We start from the raw sequence: 16,998 nt of genomic DNA, 5'->3' as shown, positions 1-16,998 counted from the left end.
CCTAACACATTTGGACAGGGCTGGTGATGCTCCTGTCGCTGACGGCTGCGGAGGCCCCCTCCTACAGCTCTGCCCTGGCCAAAATTAACGTCTGTCAGTCCAGAAATAGCTTTATGGGGGAGCCCAGGCAGTTCCTGGTGTTTTTAGCTTTTGGAAGTCCTAGCAGTTCCCCCAGCCCAGCAGGTGAGGGCTTAGGGAGCAGCCCATGAGCCCCAAACTGGTGAGATGGGGTTTCCAGGTCCTGTTTACAGTGCCAAGTTGGGGGACTCCCCACCTTTCAGGGCTCCTGAGATGCCAAGCCCACCTTTCTCCTGCATCTCTGGCATCCTCCCCTGGCGTTTTGGTGGCTTGAATTTGCTTGGACTTTCTCTGGGGCAGGAGCATACCCCAAAAGTGACAGGTCCCTTTTTTTTTTCCCCATCCCTTGTAGTTGCCTTGTTCCGGAGACACAAAAAACCAAGGAATATCCACCCAGCTGATGCATTTACACAGACAGTTAATCCAGTCAACACTGTGGTCAGCATTGGAGGTCTGTGGTAATAGCCTAGAGCGACATTTTTAAGCTAAAAGGGCAGCGACCTGGCAGCTCCGTTCTCCTGATCCCAATTTGGGCTTTGCTCCCTACCCGGCTGCTCAATCACAGCGCGGTGCCATGACATACTGCGGATGCTGGAAGCAAACAGAGCCAGTTACTCTCTGCCATCTGCCTGGCTCACCCCGAATCATCCCTTATCTCATCTCCCTGCATATGCTTGCCCCAAATCTTGGCCCAAAATCTGTGTTTATGGAAGCGGCTGCAGGCTTCTCCCTGCCTGTCCTGGAGGGGAATTGCCTGTCTGCTGCCACGCTTTTCCCATCCAAATAACCCTTGCAAGCAGCTGGATGCTGCAATTTCTTTTTTTTTTTTTTTTGGTTGCTGTTCCTTTTTTCCAGCTGGGTGCTCTTGGAATAATTTTTGAAAGTGGGAACCAGAGGGCTGGTGACTCAAAGGACACGGGATGGCTGCAAACATCTCAGGTCGTGGGGAGCTGGGCTGTTAGGCAGTCAGTTCCTCATTACTCCTGTTTATTATCTTTAAAGCCAACGCTCCGGAGAGCTACGTTTCTTGCCTGATGCGGATTAAGGTATTTGCAGTGCCTGGCGATGATAGACTGGCTTAAACAGCCCGGTGCCCTCGCGTTGCTGATGGAAATATCAAGGCAGACAGGCCCCTGCTAATGAGCCACCCTGCCCTAACGAGCTCATGTTTACAGGCTGGGGGAAGAAAAAAAAAAAAAAAGGAGAAAGTCAGAAAGTACAGCCATGTGTCACAAGACGTGATTCTCTTTTATTGAGGGCTGGTTTTACTGTGGTTGTTTTTTCCCAGCCATCCCGACCTGCTATTTCAGACCTCGTCTATCATCCCAAACGAGGAAGGGAGGAAAAAATAAAAAGAAAACAATTAGCTGGAAATGAAATACTTGTAATGGCTGCTTTTTAATTACAAATAAAAAGCTCTCCAAATAGGCCTATAGTGCAGAAATAAAAAATTTCGGATGCGTGGCTCGGTGCAGATGCTTTTCCTTGTGCAAATGGCTGTTATGGTTTCATCTCTGTTTAGTCGGTCGCAAAGAAAAGCGGGGAGAGCAGCTGCGTAGCAACCCGGGAGATCTCCTCGCGCACATCTGGTGCTGGCGTGGCCGTATCCTTGGCTGGATGTCAGGCTGGGAGCCCTGGAATAGGGGTGCAAATTGAGGGGGTTAAAGCTGATGTGGGGAGCGGGAGCTCAGGCGCTGAGTCCTCATCCATCTCCCTTGCTCCTGAGGCAAGGCGCTGGGATTGCGTTCTGCGTGGGTGAGGAGGGGTAGTAATGAAAATTAAGTGGTGACTGGTGAGATGCTGCCGTGCTGGGAAAGCTGTATCCTCCTGGCTCCAGGTACCAAAAGTGGATGTTCCCTCTGGGGCTGGTGATTGTATCTGTAGGGCATTCTTTTCCCAAGGCAGAGCATGCAAATACATCCTTCCCAATCTGGGCAAGCCTGGATTTCAGAGCCCATGAAAAATTATTACAACTTACACCGGTGTGGATTAAAAACCCTTTATATTTAACTATTTGCAGGAATCTGGTTTCTAGATGGAGCTGGCAGCACTGGTTTGGTGTTTCAGGCGCCCAGGTCTCTCCATGTGTGCTTCTCTGCCACGTCTGCGAAATTAGCTTTAACAAGGAGGTGCCAGTTGGTGGATTTGTGGTGGAGGAGTGATGTTACCAGGCTGGAGGGAGAGAAGGGTGAGCATCGTATGCGATGGCTGCTGGGGATGCCGGCGTCTCGCATCCCATCCGTGCAAACCAGTGCAAGGACAGGGTACTACAATAGCAGGGACGGAGGTGGCTGTGTTGGCGCTGATGACCTGAAGCATCCTCCATCCTTGCTGGTGGGATGTCTGGGGTGAGAGATATGTGCAATAAATCCTCTGGGATGGTCTACCTCCAAGTTGAGTGGCTGGAAAGGCTGGGCCAGAGGCTTTGTAGCTGCAAATCGATAGCACATACTGGGGTTTGCAGAAAGTTTCAGCCTCAGGTGAGGTGTGATTAATTCATTGCAAATTCAACTGATGGGAATCAGGAGGGCTTCCCTTAAACATCGCCAGCTTCTTGGATTTTGTGTTGATTTGCTGGCCACCAATTGGAAAAGAGGAAAAAGGGAGAATTCTTCCCCCACCCCCACCTGGTCTGATGCAAAATTTGAGCAAAGGTAGGACAGACTTGGATGTTTTAGGATTGTTTGCAATGGTAGCAGTGCCCTTTGGGAGTGAAAAACAGTGCTGTTTTGTGATGGAAATGGTATTTTAGTAAAGTTACTTCTTTTTTTTGGAAGGGGGAAAAAAAAGAAAAGAGGCTCTGTTTTCACTGAACCAAGTGAAAACCTGTTTCCATCCTGAGCTTTTTAATTCTCCCTGTGAATATTCTGATTGTTTCTCTACCACATGCTGTAAAAAAAGCCCCTTTGCTGGTATTTCATCCTGCTCTTAGAGAGGGAGGCGTAAACCTGGATGCCTCCCACTGAAACCATGGGGGTGGCGGTGGCATGAAACTGATGTCAACCTTTTTACTGAAGGTTTAAACAAAGACAAACATCCCAAAAACCTGCAGCAGAGTTGGGAAGCCTCTGCCGTGAGCAAAATGTCGGATCGAATTTGCGTGTCACTGGGATTCAGTGAACTGCTATTGTGTTGATTTTTCTAAAGATCTGCAGCCATCAGAGAAATGCAACATAATTGCTGCCCTGTTTATCGACGGCGGGCACCGAAAATCCATCACCGCGGCAAATTAACCCCCTTGCCGCCAAAACGCGGCCAAGCTGAAGCATTCCCGTATCCACTCCCAATGGCTTTTAGCTCTCGAGCCACCCGGCGATGCTAATTCCCCACAGCAACCAGGAACTTGGCTCCTTCCCTCGGTGGAAGGCATCTCTATTGATTCATAGGGATATTAATTTTCTCTTTTATTCGTCTTTCCAGCTGTTTTCTGAGGAGCTGTCAGGTATCCATAGGGACAATGAGGGGACCGATGCCCCTACCTTGTCCTCCAGCATCTTCTTCCTCCCCCTGGATAGGAAGAGGAGAAGAGCTCCCTAAGTGCACGCTCGTTGCTGTTGGGAAGGGAAACCCAGGACTCGGCTGAGCTGCTGTAAGCTTGGGTATTCCATGGGATGGTTGGGATGGAGCCAGTGTTCCCCCTCCCGGCTCTTGGCACCAGTCCTAAGCCCTTTATCAGCCATGGCCAGTCAAGTGCCTTTGAGCTTGGCTGATGCTGACGTCTTGTCTCCTGCAGGCCAGAAAAACAGGGAAGTGGGATGGAGGGGGTGAAAAATCCTCCTGTGCCCCAAGCTGAGGGCTTTAAACAGCAGGTACAGGGAGGCAGCGTGGCAAGATTCACGCTGGGGACGTAAAATGCCTGTGGGAGCTGGAGGACATGAAGGTGATGGAGTTAAGCTTTTTTTTTATGGGGGTGTGATCCCTGGACTATGAGCTGGGTCTGAGCAGGAGCTAGAAGAACAGGACAAGGAGCTTTTCTACTACAAGTATCACATGAACCTTGTGTAGCTTGCCAGCCAATTTTCTCACACCACATTTGTGCCATGAACTGTATATAGGGGCTGTTGGTGCAGCTTAGAGGGAGGGTTTCTTGCTGCTGGTGCCTTCTAACCAGTAACAGTGCCTTCAAAACCCCTTGCTGAAACAAAACTGGACTAAATCCAGCATTTTTGGCAATGGTAGCTGCATTGGGGATCTGCTCGGGGTGGTTTTCGTGGGCTGTCTGGTGGGGCTGGTCACTCCAAACCTGGCATGAAGCTGGAGGATGCAGCTCACTGGAGGTGTGAGAGTCCTCAAGACCTCTCTCATCTTGTGTCCGTGGTGCTTTTTCCTTGAGCTGGTGCTGGGCATAGCCCTGGACAGCCCCAAAAAACCTTTGCAAGCAAAGGAAGGAGGGAAAGGGACCACAGCATCCCCACTGCGTTAACTGGGGACCACAGCATTAACTGGGGACTGCAGCATCCCCACAGGTTTAACTAAGCTGCCTTTTCTGAGCTGTTTTGGGGGGAGACAGCCCCTTGCTCATATGTGTCTTGGTCACCTCATCCCGGCATGGCTGATATGCTTCACTGCTCCCATCTGTGCTGGACTGCTCACGGGATGGATGGTCCTCATGCCTGGCTCTGATGAGCAATAGCGGACGAGGCTGGATGGTCTTCCCAGTCACCCACGCGTGTGGCACCGTCTGCTCCGTCTCCTCTTAGCCTGGCAAGGATGTTTCCAGCATGATGCTGCCCTTTGAATTTCTGCTTAATTTATGGTGTCTCTAACCAACGAAACGAGCTGAGAGGACTCTGAGATACTGAATTAGAAGGACTAAGGGACAGACTTCATCTTGGTTTGAAGTGGAGCATTTCATTGGGTGATCCTTTGGTCACGGAGAAATCAAGCATCCCATACTGCTGAGGTGCCTGCTATCTCCTTGGGGTGGGATCCAGGATGACTTGACTACCAGGAAGGGCTTGGTGGGGTGCCTTGTTCCCCCGTGGTGGGTTAAAGGAGCTTTCAGGGTGTGAGGGATGCTTTTGTGAGCAGGGTTTAGGCAATGCTTTGCTGCTTGCCCCCTGATCGGGGCCTGCAAGCTGGGACTGAAGTAAATACTAGATTTAAACATCGCTATTTCCAGGGAAAGCAGGCAGACCCAGCACAAACCCTGCCTTGCCTTGCCAGGCCTCTCGTTTTGAGGCAAAAAGGCAATTTCTGCTAAAAGCCAAGTCTGACATTCAGGAGGTATGAACTGAACAAATGACATGGGTTCACAGCAACTTGAGCATTGCCCCAAATCCTCCCATTCAGAAAATGGTGATGAACTAAAAGGTTATTTGCCCTGATGGGAATCAGGGTATTTTTGGGTTAGTGACCCAGGTTGAAGTCCATTGTCCTCAACCCACATGCTCACCCCCTCTCCATACCCAGGGTGTGTTCTACGAGAGCAATGAACCAAAATAGCTGATACAATAATAAACCTGGTTTTATTTAGCTAGATCGTAGCTTCTTGAGAGATAGCATCTCCCCAGGTCACCTTGGGGGTTTTGCCCCAGGGTTGGCATCTCTAAGAGATCTGGGGATATTTTCAATAAAGTCCATGAAAAGTAGCTGAGGGAGAGCCCAACCACTGCTATTTGCCCTGAGATCAGAGCTCAGTGCCTTGTGGTTTTGGTTGAAAATCAAGTGAAAACCATGAGCACCCCATCCCCTTTCTGCAGCTTGAGGAGTTTTCTCTTCTTCCCCTCTTTGGCTCTTCTGTAAATAAAAATGAGCTTTATTGATTTTATTTCAGTAACAGAGAAATAATTTGCCTTTAGCCCAAGCTCGCAGGATGCTAATCTCCATCCAGGAGTGTGGTTTTGAGTTTTTTTTTCCTCCTTTTATAGCGTTTCTGATCTGTGTTTATGATGCCAGAAGTGACACATCCTAAACTACAGCGTGGCTATAACCTCCGGAAAAACTCCCGGCGGGATTGAAATAGTGGCTGGCAAATGTTCCCTCCTCGCTGGAGCTTGTGAATCAAAAACCATCAACGGTTTAAGCAAAGGCTTGTGCTGGGGAGGGAGAACTTATGCCGGAGTCGATGCATATTTTATCACCGCGCTTATTCACTCGCAGCCCTTCTCCCTTCGAACGCCGCGCGGGTTTTAATTAAATAGTCATTGGCGAGGCTGTTATTCTAGCTTGGAAGGCCTCCAAATGGCTGTGTTTTTTCCCCAAAATGATCACAAGGGGATGTGTTCCCATCCCCCCCATCCTCGCCAAGGTTTGTTCTCTGTAAATACCGCTAATTACGCTTGTCTGGCTGGCCGCCGGCTCTGCGATAGCATCTTTCATTAGCGCTGACCTCTCCGCGCTCGCAAGGAGCCGGCTGACGTTCCCGGTGCCTTGCGGATGTCGCCAAGAAACGTCCCTTTGGCACCGATGCAAGCGGGTCTGGGTCATACCAAGCGATGGTGTTGCGTTGGGCCCCGCTTCGTTAGCGTCTGCTTGAGGTTATGAAGTTTGGGCGTAGCTCCTTGTCTACGCAACCGGGTTGTCCCTGGTTGCAACTCAAAGCTGAGGAAGGTTGACGTTGGTGCCTCCAGGATCTGCTCTACCAAAGGGTTGCTGGTGGCTGTGTGTGGGTGTCCAGCTTGGATTGGGTATGGGAAGGGTGAAGAAAAGAGTGGGAGAGTACAGGACGCCTCTCCTTGGTATCAAACATCTCATGGAGGCTCTCCTGATGCCAGCGCAGATGTTGCTGTAGGCAACTCACCACAGGGTCTAGGAGAAATCACAACAGGTGGTTGAGAGGTCCCACCTCCCTTTCCAGCATCGAGAGATGCTGCCATTGGTCTTCCCCTGGCTTTAAATTCCCACCCGGCTCCTCAACCACTGACACGAGTTTGCTCCCGCTTGTCAGGAACAAGATACTTAATTTGTCAGTTTGCTACGCTTAATATTTCTTTCATGTATCGCATTGGTTTTAAATGCAAAACATGTCTGGATAAGTTCACTTTTTTGCTTTTGGGTTGTGGTTTTTCTCTTTTTTTTTTTTTTCCCCCCATCCTGCTCTACCTGACACATTGAAGGTAGTCGTATTTAACTCATAAAAAAGATTTTAAAATGCTGGTTTTGCACTTCTTTAATTGACTTCCAATTTCCATTCGCATGCAGCCTGGCACATTGCAAAGGGCGGGGGGGGGAAGAGCGCTGAGCAAATAAGAAATGCGTCATTCCCTGTTTTTTTACCATAATCAAAAATGTAAAAATTAAGAATCTGAATCAATGTACATTAAACTATGTAATTGCCTAAATAAACGTGGCGGGGGTAGATAATGGGTCTCCTGATTAGAAGAAAATACTGAGTTTAGTGCAAAGGTTATATTTGGCTGCAAAGCAGCGTGTTTTAGCAGTTGCGCCTTTCTTTTGGGGGATAAACCAGGCAGAGGGGAGCCCAGATGGGTCCAGGTGCTGGTGTAAAGGTGAAGGAGCTGAGAACATACTTAGTGGTACTCTTTGGGGAATTATAGGGATGGAAGAATTGCTTGTGCACAGCGGAAATTTGGTTTTCCCAGCTCTCACAAGCATGGTGGTCGTCCGTGTTTTCTCTTCCAGCACCTAGTGCTGGTGGTCTCTGACCCAGTGAGGGTCCTGGCTTGCAGCGACCAGTCTTGCAGCAAGGGAAAAGGCTCCTAAGAGCAGCACCCCCAGGTAAACCCCCAGCCAGGCTGGGTTTATTACAACCTCTAAGTATTTATTGTTACTTGAACTTGCTTGGGGTGGTTTGTAGCTCCGTGGGGCATGCTGTGGAGTTTTATTGGAGTGCCTCCCAACCCTTTTCCCTGTAAATTGTGGCAGCTTTGCCGATACGATCAACAAAAATAAATAATAACCCAATGCCACAGGCTGCACTGAAACTGCTTGATGGTCTTACGGTTATCTTGAGAGCTGCAAACCCGCAGTTTGGAGCCACTGCCCATCAGCAGAAACATGGAGGTGGGTGTCTGGCAATGTTGGAAATCAACAGCCGGGACAGGGCAGTGGTGGCAGGAGTCAGGTAGTGTTGCTGTCATTGCCACCGTGCCTGCCAGTACTCCAAAGGCTCCTCCCATGCACAGGTATTTGGGAGTGAAAACACATTATCCGTGTCCGAGCATCAGTTTGCATTTGTCCTTTTGCTTTCCCTTAACCACCACCAGAAGTCATTTCACCACCACCCACCCTATCACTGCACACTTTTTTCTCCAAACCTGGTTGTCCTTCCCTGCAGAACAAGCAGTGCTCTGGCACGGGATGTCCCCAGCGCTTTTAATCTCCGAAATGCCTCCCCAGGCGAATCCTGTTAATATTGGAGAGTGCGGGAGCGGGGGGAGAGCTGCCCACCCTCCGTCATTGCTATTCATCTCTCCCCGTCACGCTGGGGAATGAGGGAAAGCTGCTGCGTTTTGAGGTTGCAGCTTGGCAGCAAAGAGTTAAAGGAAAGGTGAAATATCAAGCGGAAGCAAAGAGGTACCATGAGAAGGGCAGGATCCCAGGAATGTTTTTCTGGGGATGGAAAAAATGTTTGTCACCTGGAAGGGCTCCAGCTGTCCGGCTCCCACCCAGCCAGCGCGTCCTCTGCTCCAGCACCCAGCCTGCTGTGCAGGGGTGCCGAAGGACACGAAGCAGGGATGCTGACGGGGACAAGGGGCTTTTGCAGGCTGCAAAGGAGCCGGGATGGTGCTTCGGTGAAGCAGCTGGTACCTGCGTTTTGCCGGGGGAGAAGCAGAGATGTGTTGCAGCATACGTGAGCTCATCTTGTCAAGCTTGTTGCTCTGAGCACCAACTATGCTGGTAGCTAAATAGCAGAGACAAATAATGACAATAATCGAGGGATTTTTGATTCACAAGGTTTACCAGCCCAGACATCCCAGCGGAGATATGCTGGGATACAGGAGGCTGCAGCCCCAGCACATCATCGCTGGGGTGGCCCTCCTAGGGTAGAAAGAGGTGGCCCCAGGGCAGATGAAAGAGGCTGGACTGTGGCAGCTTTTAGCACAGGGAGAGGGTACATCACCCACCCTCCACCAGCAGCCGCAATGTGCTACAGCTAACGAGCAAACCTCAGAGGCAGGGTTAGCTAACGCAGCCTCCCAAGGTCTCCTAGCACGGGTGGATGTCACTGACCTTCGTCGGAAGCCCTTGAAGGCAGAAACACGAGGCCTTCAGGCAGTGACCAAGGGAAGTAATAAATACTTTGGGGAGCACTTTAAGAGAACATTAACCTAAGCTCTCCTAAACCACTATGAGTAGCAAGGTGTAACCAGTGATACCATGGGCTTCTCCAGCACCATCTCTCAGCTCCAAGTGCATCCATGGCTTTGTGCTTATGACCTGCTGACACCAAGAAGGCAGGTACAGGAGGGTTTTGTCCATCTGGGGAGCTGTTTTTGCCCGTCCGGGGCTGACAGATGACGGATGACGAGCCATTTCTCTAACGGCTAGAGGAGAAAAAAATGCAATTACCCAAAGTAAGCTTTTGGCAGGACATGGAGGTAGCAGAGTGAGGTCGGTGAAACCTGGGGAAAAGGGGATGAAAGACTGGCTGCTCACATCCAGGGCCCTGCTTTGCTTTCGGTTGTCTCCTCAGAGACGTTGTTTGTGCAGTAATTAGCGATGTAAAACATGCATCGGCCTCTTTGTTCCCATTAGGCTTGGCTACGGCTTGAAATGATGCACAACAGTAGCCCGTGGTTAATTTTACCAAATGTTCGCTTTAATTTTATTTAAGACCAGCTGTCTATAAATCTATAGAGCCTATTTACATTGCGTGCGTATAAATATATATATATTATCCTGTGCTGAGAATAAGGTAACAGATAACAAGGCACTGGTAGGAGCAGTGCCCCTCTGGCCCCCAGCCTCCAACCCTGGGGTGATGCGTGCGGTCAAGCCTGGAAGCTCAATGTTGGCTTGATGCCGATAAGGATGACCTTTGGGTGATACCTCCTTAGGGATCAAAGTTCTCTGCTGTGTTCCCTCTTCCCTAAAATTTCCTGCGTGTTGCGTGTGCAGGTCAATATTAAACGCTTGGTGTGTGAAGCAGCTACTTATCGGGCAGTGCCCAGCTGGGAGCCGGCAGCGAGCCCCGGGTTATTTGCATCTAAGCAAGCACACCTATGTTTAAATACCTCTAAGCAAATGAGTCCACCCAGCTCCTGCTTTGCTCTTCCTTGTGTCTTCAAGGCTGGGTTAACTGGCAGTATCCAAGGATAATTTGTCTTTTTCCTTCCTTACGGGGACTGGTGTGATGCCTGCCGGATGGTAGGAATGGGTAACGTTGCCCGGGTAGTGTTGGCCCTGGGTTACGTGGTCCAGTGTGGGCTGGTGGCTTCTTCTACCGGCTTTCACCCCACATCACATCTGGGCCACCACCACTGTCGCAGGAGACCCCAGCATGGACTCCTCAAACCTGCGTTTGTGCTGTCCTTCCCTCTGGGAGAACCAGGACGGCGGGGAGGAGGCTGCCGCGGGGTGATGGGAAGGGTTGCAGCTCCTTGGTCCCGAAGCGTGGCGAGATGTGGTCGGCCAAGAGGCGTACGTGGAAGTGCCAGCCGACACAGTGGATCAGGCTGCCCACGACAGCGCACTGGAAGCTGGATGGGTTGGGCACGGTGTAGGTGGCACACTCGTACCACAGCTTGGCCTTGGCGCTGCAGCGGTAGACCTCGATGCCCGTGCTGCGGCGGAGGTCAAAGCGGTAGAGGAAACCATTGGTGCTCACCATCTCGGCCGTTCTGTTCTTGCTGCCGCCGGCTGGGCTGACCGTCCAGGTGTCCGAGCGGGCGATGTAACGCAGCAGAACGTAGCGCAAGGTGCCCCCCGTCACATAGATCTCCCCGTCGCACACCGTGGCCGTGTGGGCCACGGCGAAGGTGTTGTGGGGCAGGGGGGCGGTGAAGGTCCAACGGTCCTGCCGCGGGTCGTAGCGCTCCACGGTGCCGCCGATGGCGTAGAGGTGGCCGTCCAAGGCCACCAGCTTGCAGTGTGGCCGTGCTTGGTTCAGGGGACTGATCTCCCCCCAGATGTTGGTCAAGGGGTCATAGCAGAAGACGCGGTTGGAGGGTCTCTGCGTCCAGCCTGTGCCCACGCAGCCGGCCACCACGAAGAGATAGTTGAACATGCTGCACGTGGCGCACCCCCGGGAGACCACCTCTGGCGGCACGTAGCAGAGGTGATGCCAGCAGTCCCCTCTGTCAAGCAGAGGCGGCTGGTGTTTAGGCCGGGCTCCTGCACGTTGACGTCTGCCACAGCCACGTACATCTTCCCTTTCATCCTCCGCTGCAGGATGAGCTCCCGCTCGCTGGCGTTGAGGCGGCTGTAGATGGAGGGTGTCCTCAGCACCCGCAGGTAGTTGTCGCTCATCACCTTGTAGGCGGCCTGCTGGAGATGGCTGAGCTTCTGTGCCTTGGCCATGCGGAGGACCTCGTAGCAGTTCCCCAGGTCTAGGTGGGTGGGTGATGGCATTTGGCAGAGGTCAGCACTGGCCACCAGCCCTGACTGGGGGTTTGCAGGTGGGGTGCCAGCTGGCGCTATGACCCCAAAACCCTCCATGGGCAGCTGGAGGTGGGGGCTGTCGGCAATCTGGAGGATGCTGTCCTTACGGCCAGGAGATGGTGACTCAGGGGAGATCTCCAAGCTCCCCATAGGTGGTAGAACTATGGAGGTGGTGGGATCCTGTGTTGCTGGAGGTGGGCCTGGGTCCTGGGTTGCAAAGCTCTGCAGCTCTTCATTGACCTTCTCCAAGCTGTGGCGCTGGGATGTTCCCAGAGGGATGCAGGGGAGAGACTTCTTCTTCAACACCGACTGGGAGATGGACTGGGCGTAGTAGTCATAGACTTTGCCTTTGAGGCCGGGGACCGGCTGCCCATCCCTGTCCTTTGCCTGCCACTTGGCAATATAGTTCTCCTCCACCTGGATCTTTGCGACCGATGAGAAAGAGTAGGAAGCATCCGACGCCGCGCTGCTCACCGTCATTGTCAGCCCCAGGTCTGAGGTGACACTGAGGGTCTGGATTCTCCCCCTGTGCCCCTCAGCCTCCTGGCTCATGCTTCTGCCGGCCAAATCCTGCTCCATGCTTTGGGGGCATCCGTCACCTACCATCTGGGCATTAGCAATCCCAGGAGAAAGCTCGCTGCTTGGGACAAGCGTGCCCTTCTCCCCCTGGCAGCTCGGTGTTTCGGCTATGTCACCAGGGTCATAAGAGCTCAGCTCGCTTCCTGACTCGCTTCCCAGCTTCCTTCCCAGCTTGCTTCCAGGATCACTTCCCAGCTTGCTCCTCAGCTCACTTTCTGGCTTGCTTTCTAGTTTGCTTCCCAGCTCGCTTCCTGTCTTGCTTCCTGGCTTGCATCCTGGCTCACTTTCTGGATGGCTTGCCAGCTTAATTCCAGACTCACTTCCTGGACCACTTCCTGGCTCATTTCCCAGCTTGCTTCCTAGTTTGTTTGCCAGCTTGCTTCCAGACTTACTTCCCAGCTCATTTTCTGGCTCGCTTCCTAGCTTACTTCCCAGCTCATTTTCTGGCTCGCTGCCTAGCGTACTTCCCATCGCACTTTCCGGCTCGCTTCCTAGCTTGCTTCCCATCTCACTTTCCAGCTCACTTCCCAGCTTGCTTCCCAGCTTATTTCCTAGCCTGCTTCCTAGCTCACTTCCCAGCCCACTTTTCCTCCTGGCCATCCTCGCTCTGCTGTGAGTCACCCCCCATTCAGAAACCATCTCCCCTCCTTCCTTCTCCTCCTTCTCCCCCCTTGGCAGACTTGGATCCCCCCGGAGAGGCGCGCGCAGCGTCCCAGGGTCGCTCGCTTGCCCGCTCGCTTGTCCATCCCCACCGTCCCTCCTCGCCTCCTCACCAAACACCCTCCTCCTTCGCAGACCCACCTCGCCATCCCCATCCTGGTCAGCGTTTTCCCTCTGCTCTCCTCCCGCGTCGGACGGTGGGATTTTGGCCCCAACAAGCGAGCGGGACTTATAAAACCTGTACGCCAACGTCAGGAGGAGCAGGGCGGCGGCGGAGAGGACCAGCTTGCCGGCCAGCTGCATGTCGGACTGCCAGGGCAGGGTTACGCGCTGGGGCATTTTTCCATGCCGGGAATGCAGAGAAGCCGATTAATGATTGCCGAGTGAACCCGGAGCGTGGAGCTGAAGGTTTGGGGGCAAGGTGACTTTGAGCGGGGCAAAGCCGGCAGGAGGTTTCCGGATGAGCTTTGCGTGTTTGGGCTGGGCTGGGCTGGGCTCCCGGGAAAAGGTGGAGAGCGTCACGGAGCCAGCTTTATTAGCCTGGTAAACAGAGAGGCTCCGAGAAAAGCAAAAGGAAGCCCAAAGGGAGGAAAAATCTCCTCTGAGCAGCCCAACGGGGCTGCCTCCACATTTCTGATTTTAAAAGGAGCGGGGAAGGCAAGATAACTTGTTTCATCTGGGAAAGGTCCCTCATGCCTGGGTGCAGGAGTGGGGAAGGGAGGGAGAAGCAGCTTGATGCAGGGCAGACCTTTGGTCCGATGCCGAGCAGCCGCGCCGTGGCAGAGGCGGGTGACTAATTCCGTAACCTTCGTTGGCAGCACGCTGGCTGACAAAGGGTGACGGGGAAATAGCCGGAAAGCTGCTTGGGGGTCTCTTTGAGGCCAGACTGGATACGGCAGGGGAATTAAGAGCTGGTGGCAGAGGTGCTGAGGGCTGCGGGAGGGGGAAAAATCCAGCGCTGAAGAGCAAATAAAGGCAGGAGTGAAACCCCAGCCGGCGGCTGCTGCGTTCAGAGACCTGCATCCACGTGCGCGGGGAGAGGGATGAACTAAGGGAAGTGAACAAAAGCATTGGGACCGGGAAGACATTTGGGATGGGAGAGGTGTGAGTGGTGTCGAAGCAATGTGCCGCTGCGTGTGGGGTGTCTGCAGGGATTGGAGTCGCTGTGGGGAAACCGAGGCACAGAGAAACCAGACAGCGTGATGCTTGCTTCCTTCTCCCTCTGGAAATATGTTGGTGATGTGTCTGGTTCTGATCTGAATTTCAAAGATTTAGGGGACTTGTTGTTCCCCATCGTCCCTGAGGCAGCCGGGTCCCCATGCTTTGGACTGTGTCGGGCGGGGGAGAGGAGGGGGCCTAGGGAATGGCATTCCTCTGCAACCGCCACTAAGCGAGCTGAATTCAAAGGGATAAAATTAATTTCCTTTTCCCCGAGGGGAACATCTTGCATGCTGAGAGATGCATAAAAAAATCCGAGGCTCTACGAGGTGGCAAAGAAACAGCCAAAACGTGGCTGGGGGTGGGTGGCTGCTCCTGTCTGTTTGCAGGGACTCGCTCCCCACCAGTCTGATCCCGATCCCTAGGGATTTGCTGGAGAAATTAACCCAGGGGATGCTAAAACAATTCCTTGTATGAGGTGTGAGGGGTCCCAACTTATGGGTGGAGGGTGCTCGTGAGCTCACACCCAACATCCGCAGCCTCCCACGCTGCGTTCCATGCAGCAGCTGATCTCCACCAGCCATCGCACGAGCTCAGGAACGACCTTTTGCGGCTGGGGGGGAGCAACCAAACCATCTTGGGGTGCATTTTCCGCTATTTCCAGCATCTGCAAGCGCTGCGGAGACCCCTCTGCTGATGCCGAGACGCTGCTTTCCGCCCCAGGGCTTCATGCGGGGACTGTGGGGGTGTCGATGGACATGGGGGTGGTTGCATATCTGCTGCTGGACTTGCCAGGCACGCTCCTTAGGTGGAGGACCACGTGCTAAATAGCGTAATGTTTATATCTATGGAGAGAAAGAGGAGGGAAAGGAAGCAGAGGTGTAAACCCCCATGCCGGCTTAGGAGTCGGAGACCCCCTGTGCATCGCTGCTGTGAATGGGGAGAGCCCACCAGTGGCTTTTAGGGGGGTGTTCAGGATTGTATGGGCACAGCACAGGGAAGTCCAGCAATGAAGAAGCTGGGGGAAGGAGGATATTTAGATTAAAAGCTGGACTGATCCATCCTGCTCGGCTGCACGTCAAGCTTGGGTCAGCAGCCAGCCAAAACCCACCCAGCTGCTTCCCTCCATCCTACGGGGACCCAAAATCCATTGCTGGGGGCTTGGTCTGGCCAAAATCTTGGGGGATGTGTATCCTTCCTGCCCGCAAACCTGGAGGGTCCTGAAGCTGGAGGAATAGGGATGTGCATGGAGGCTGGGCACGTGTTTTTTGGGGCTTGGCTAATTGGCAAAGGGTCTGGCCACCCTGCGTGGCCGTGACCCTGGGTTTCTCCATCTCTCCCTGCCGCGGTTTTTAATCTGCAGGTAGATCTGCAAAGATCCTTTCGTTCCTGAGCTGGGAAGTATGAATTATGCATGCACTCGGTGGCCCCGTGAACCTGGCCACGGCAGTAACCATGCCCGGTAATGAGGTGGGGGAGGCAGGAGAAGCACCAAGCTAATCCCACCGTCGCTCCCGCAGGCATTCCCAGCCCTATTGAGCTGGAGCATCCCTGGTTTTGAGCCTCTTTACCCCAATACCCTAAAGGGCTGGGGGCTTGGATGTGCTGCATTCTGGAGAGATGCAGGGCTGGGCTGGCAAAACCCCGACTCCGGGGGCGTGCCAGGATGAGCGCGGTTATCCGGGGTTATCCTTGTCATCGGCGGGGTTTTAGGGACCTTGGGAAAGCACAGGGGCTGGTGATGGCGTTTTTGGCAGGCAGCGTTCTCCGGGTGCTGCTGCAGGGTGGGGGGAAGCAGGGCCACGCTGCCGAGCTCGAGCTGCGAGGGATGATGTCAGGAAGGAGGATCCCCGTAGCAAAAACGCAGGTCCAGTGTATCAGTGTGTATTTCTATATATATATATTTATTTATCTACGCCTCGCAGAAAGGGTGAGCAGCAGCGTAGGGGAGCAGGGGACTCGGCCGTGGCATCTCTGAGCAGTGGTGACATCTCGGCACTTGTGACTCTAATTGAATGTAATTGCCTCTTCCAAATTTTGCTAAAACCCTTTCAAAGTCCCCTGAAATTAGGGAACATCGATAACGTCGCTCCTTGGGGTTTTCAGCTCGCGTCATCCCTAAGAAGCGCGATTAATTTTTTACAAGCTAATCGTATCTCTTAGGCAGGTTGTCAGCCGCGGATCTGTCATCTCTCATCAATAATGAAACAACCTGAGCAGCTCTTTCCCCCTCCAGCCTCCTGCATTATTCACTGCCAGGTCCTCAAACAACGGGGTGTGTGGTAGGGGGAGCCAGGGATTTAATTGATGTCCTTGGTAATTCCCTGTGGGAAGGTGGGTGGAGATGGGGAGGCAGGGCTGGTAGGTGGAGAAGGGCAGGAGGTGAAGGCAGGGTCCAGCACGGTGTGGGAGGTTTGGATCACTGCTTTGGTGGGGTGGCATCTCCGTGTCCCTCTCCTTGGGGACGCTTTGGGAAAGCAGGCAGCATCTCTACCCAAAAGGAGGAAAGACTCCCACGTCCCATCAGTCATCGCTTCGGCCGCGCTGGTGCTGAGAAAGTCCCATCCTATAGCTTGATCCATCTCCGTGAGAGCGAGCTAAGCATCCCGAAAGCACGGAAAAGGGTGGATTTGGGATGCGGGACCTCTGAGCCCACCAGCAGTTGGATGGGGAGGTCGTGTCGCTCTTGGAATCGCACCAAGGACAGTCGGTTGACGGTGGCGCTGCCTCTCTAATGCTCCTCCTCGTTTCCATCCTTCTGGGCCAAAATCGCCACATTTGCATTTAAACGGAGGTTTGTGCGTCTGTAAATCCCGATTTTTCCAAGCGAGAAGGCCTAATGGTTGTTTAATCACGTTGGGATGAGGCCCCTGGAGCATCTCCAATCTAAGGAGGGTGAGAAGCATCCGTGCCGTGGTGGGGGGAGCTCTCCTGTCTGCTCCATAGCATGGGAATAAACAGAATCACACAGATTTCCCCTCAAAACAAAGGCTCCCCTAAAAGGTAAAGATTTCCCTA

The 16,998-nt window shown here is 53.0% G+C and overlaps 1 protein-coding gene across 1 annotated transcript; it reads right to left on the bottom strand.

The window, feature by feature from the left end:
• Positions 1 to 10,492: 10,492 nt before the first annotated feature.
• On the bottom strand, positions 10,493 to 13,161 carry KLHDC7A (kelch domain containing 7A). Its single transcript, XM_010152207.1, is given in 2 exon segments — positions 10,493 to 11,286; positions 11,289 to 13,161. Coding segments are annotated over 2 exon segments (2,667 nt in total).
• Positions 13,162 to 16,998: the final 3,837 nt, after the last annotated feature.

This window comes from Eurypyga helias, unplaced genomic scaffold (genome assembly GCF_000690775.1).
Source record: "Eurypyga helias isolate BGI_N326 unplaced genomic scaffold, ASM69077v1 scaffold9225, whole genome shotgun sequence".
NCBI lineage: Eukaryota > Metazoa > Chordata > Aves > Eurypygiformes > Eurypygidae > Eurypyga > Eurypyga helias.
Note: the sequence above shows the minus strand (reverse complement) of the source record. Positions and strands in the feature narration are given on the sequence as shown.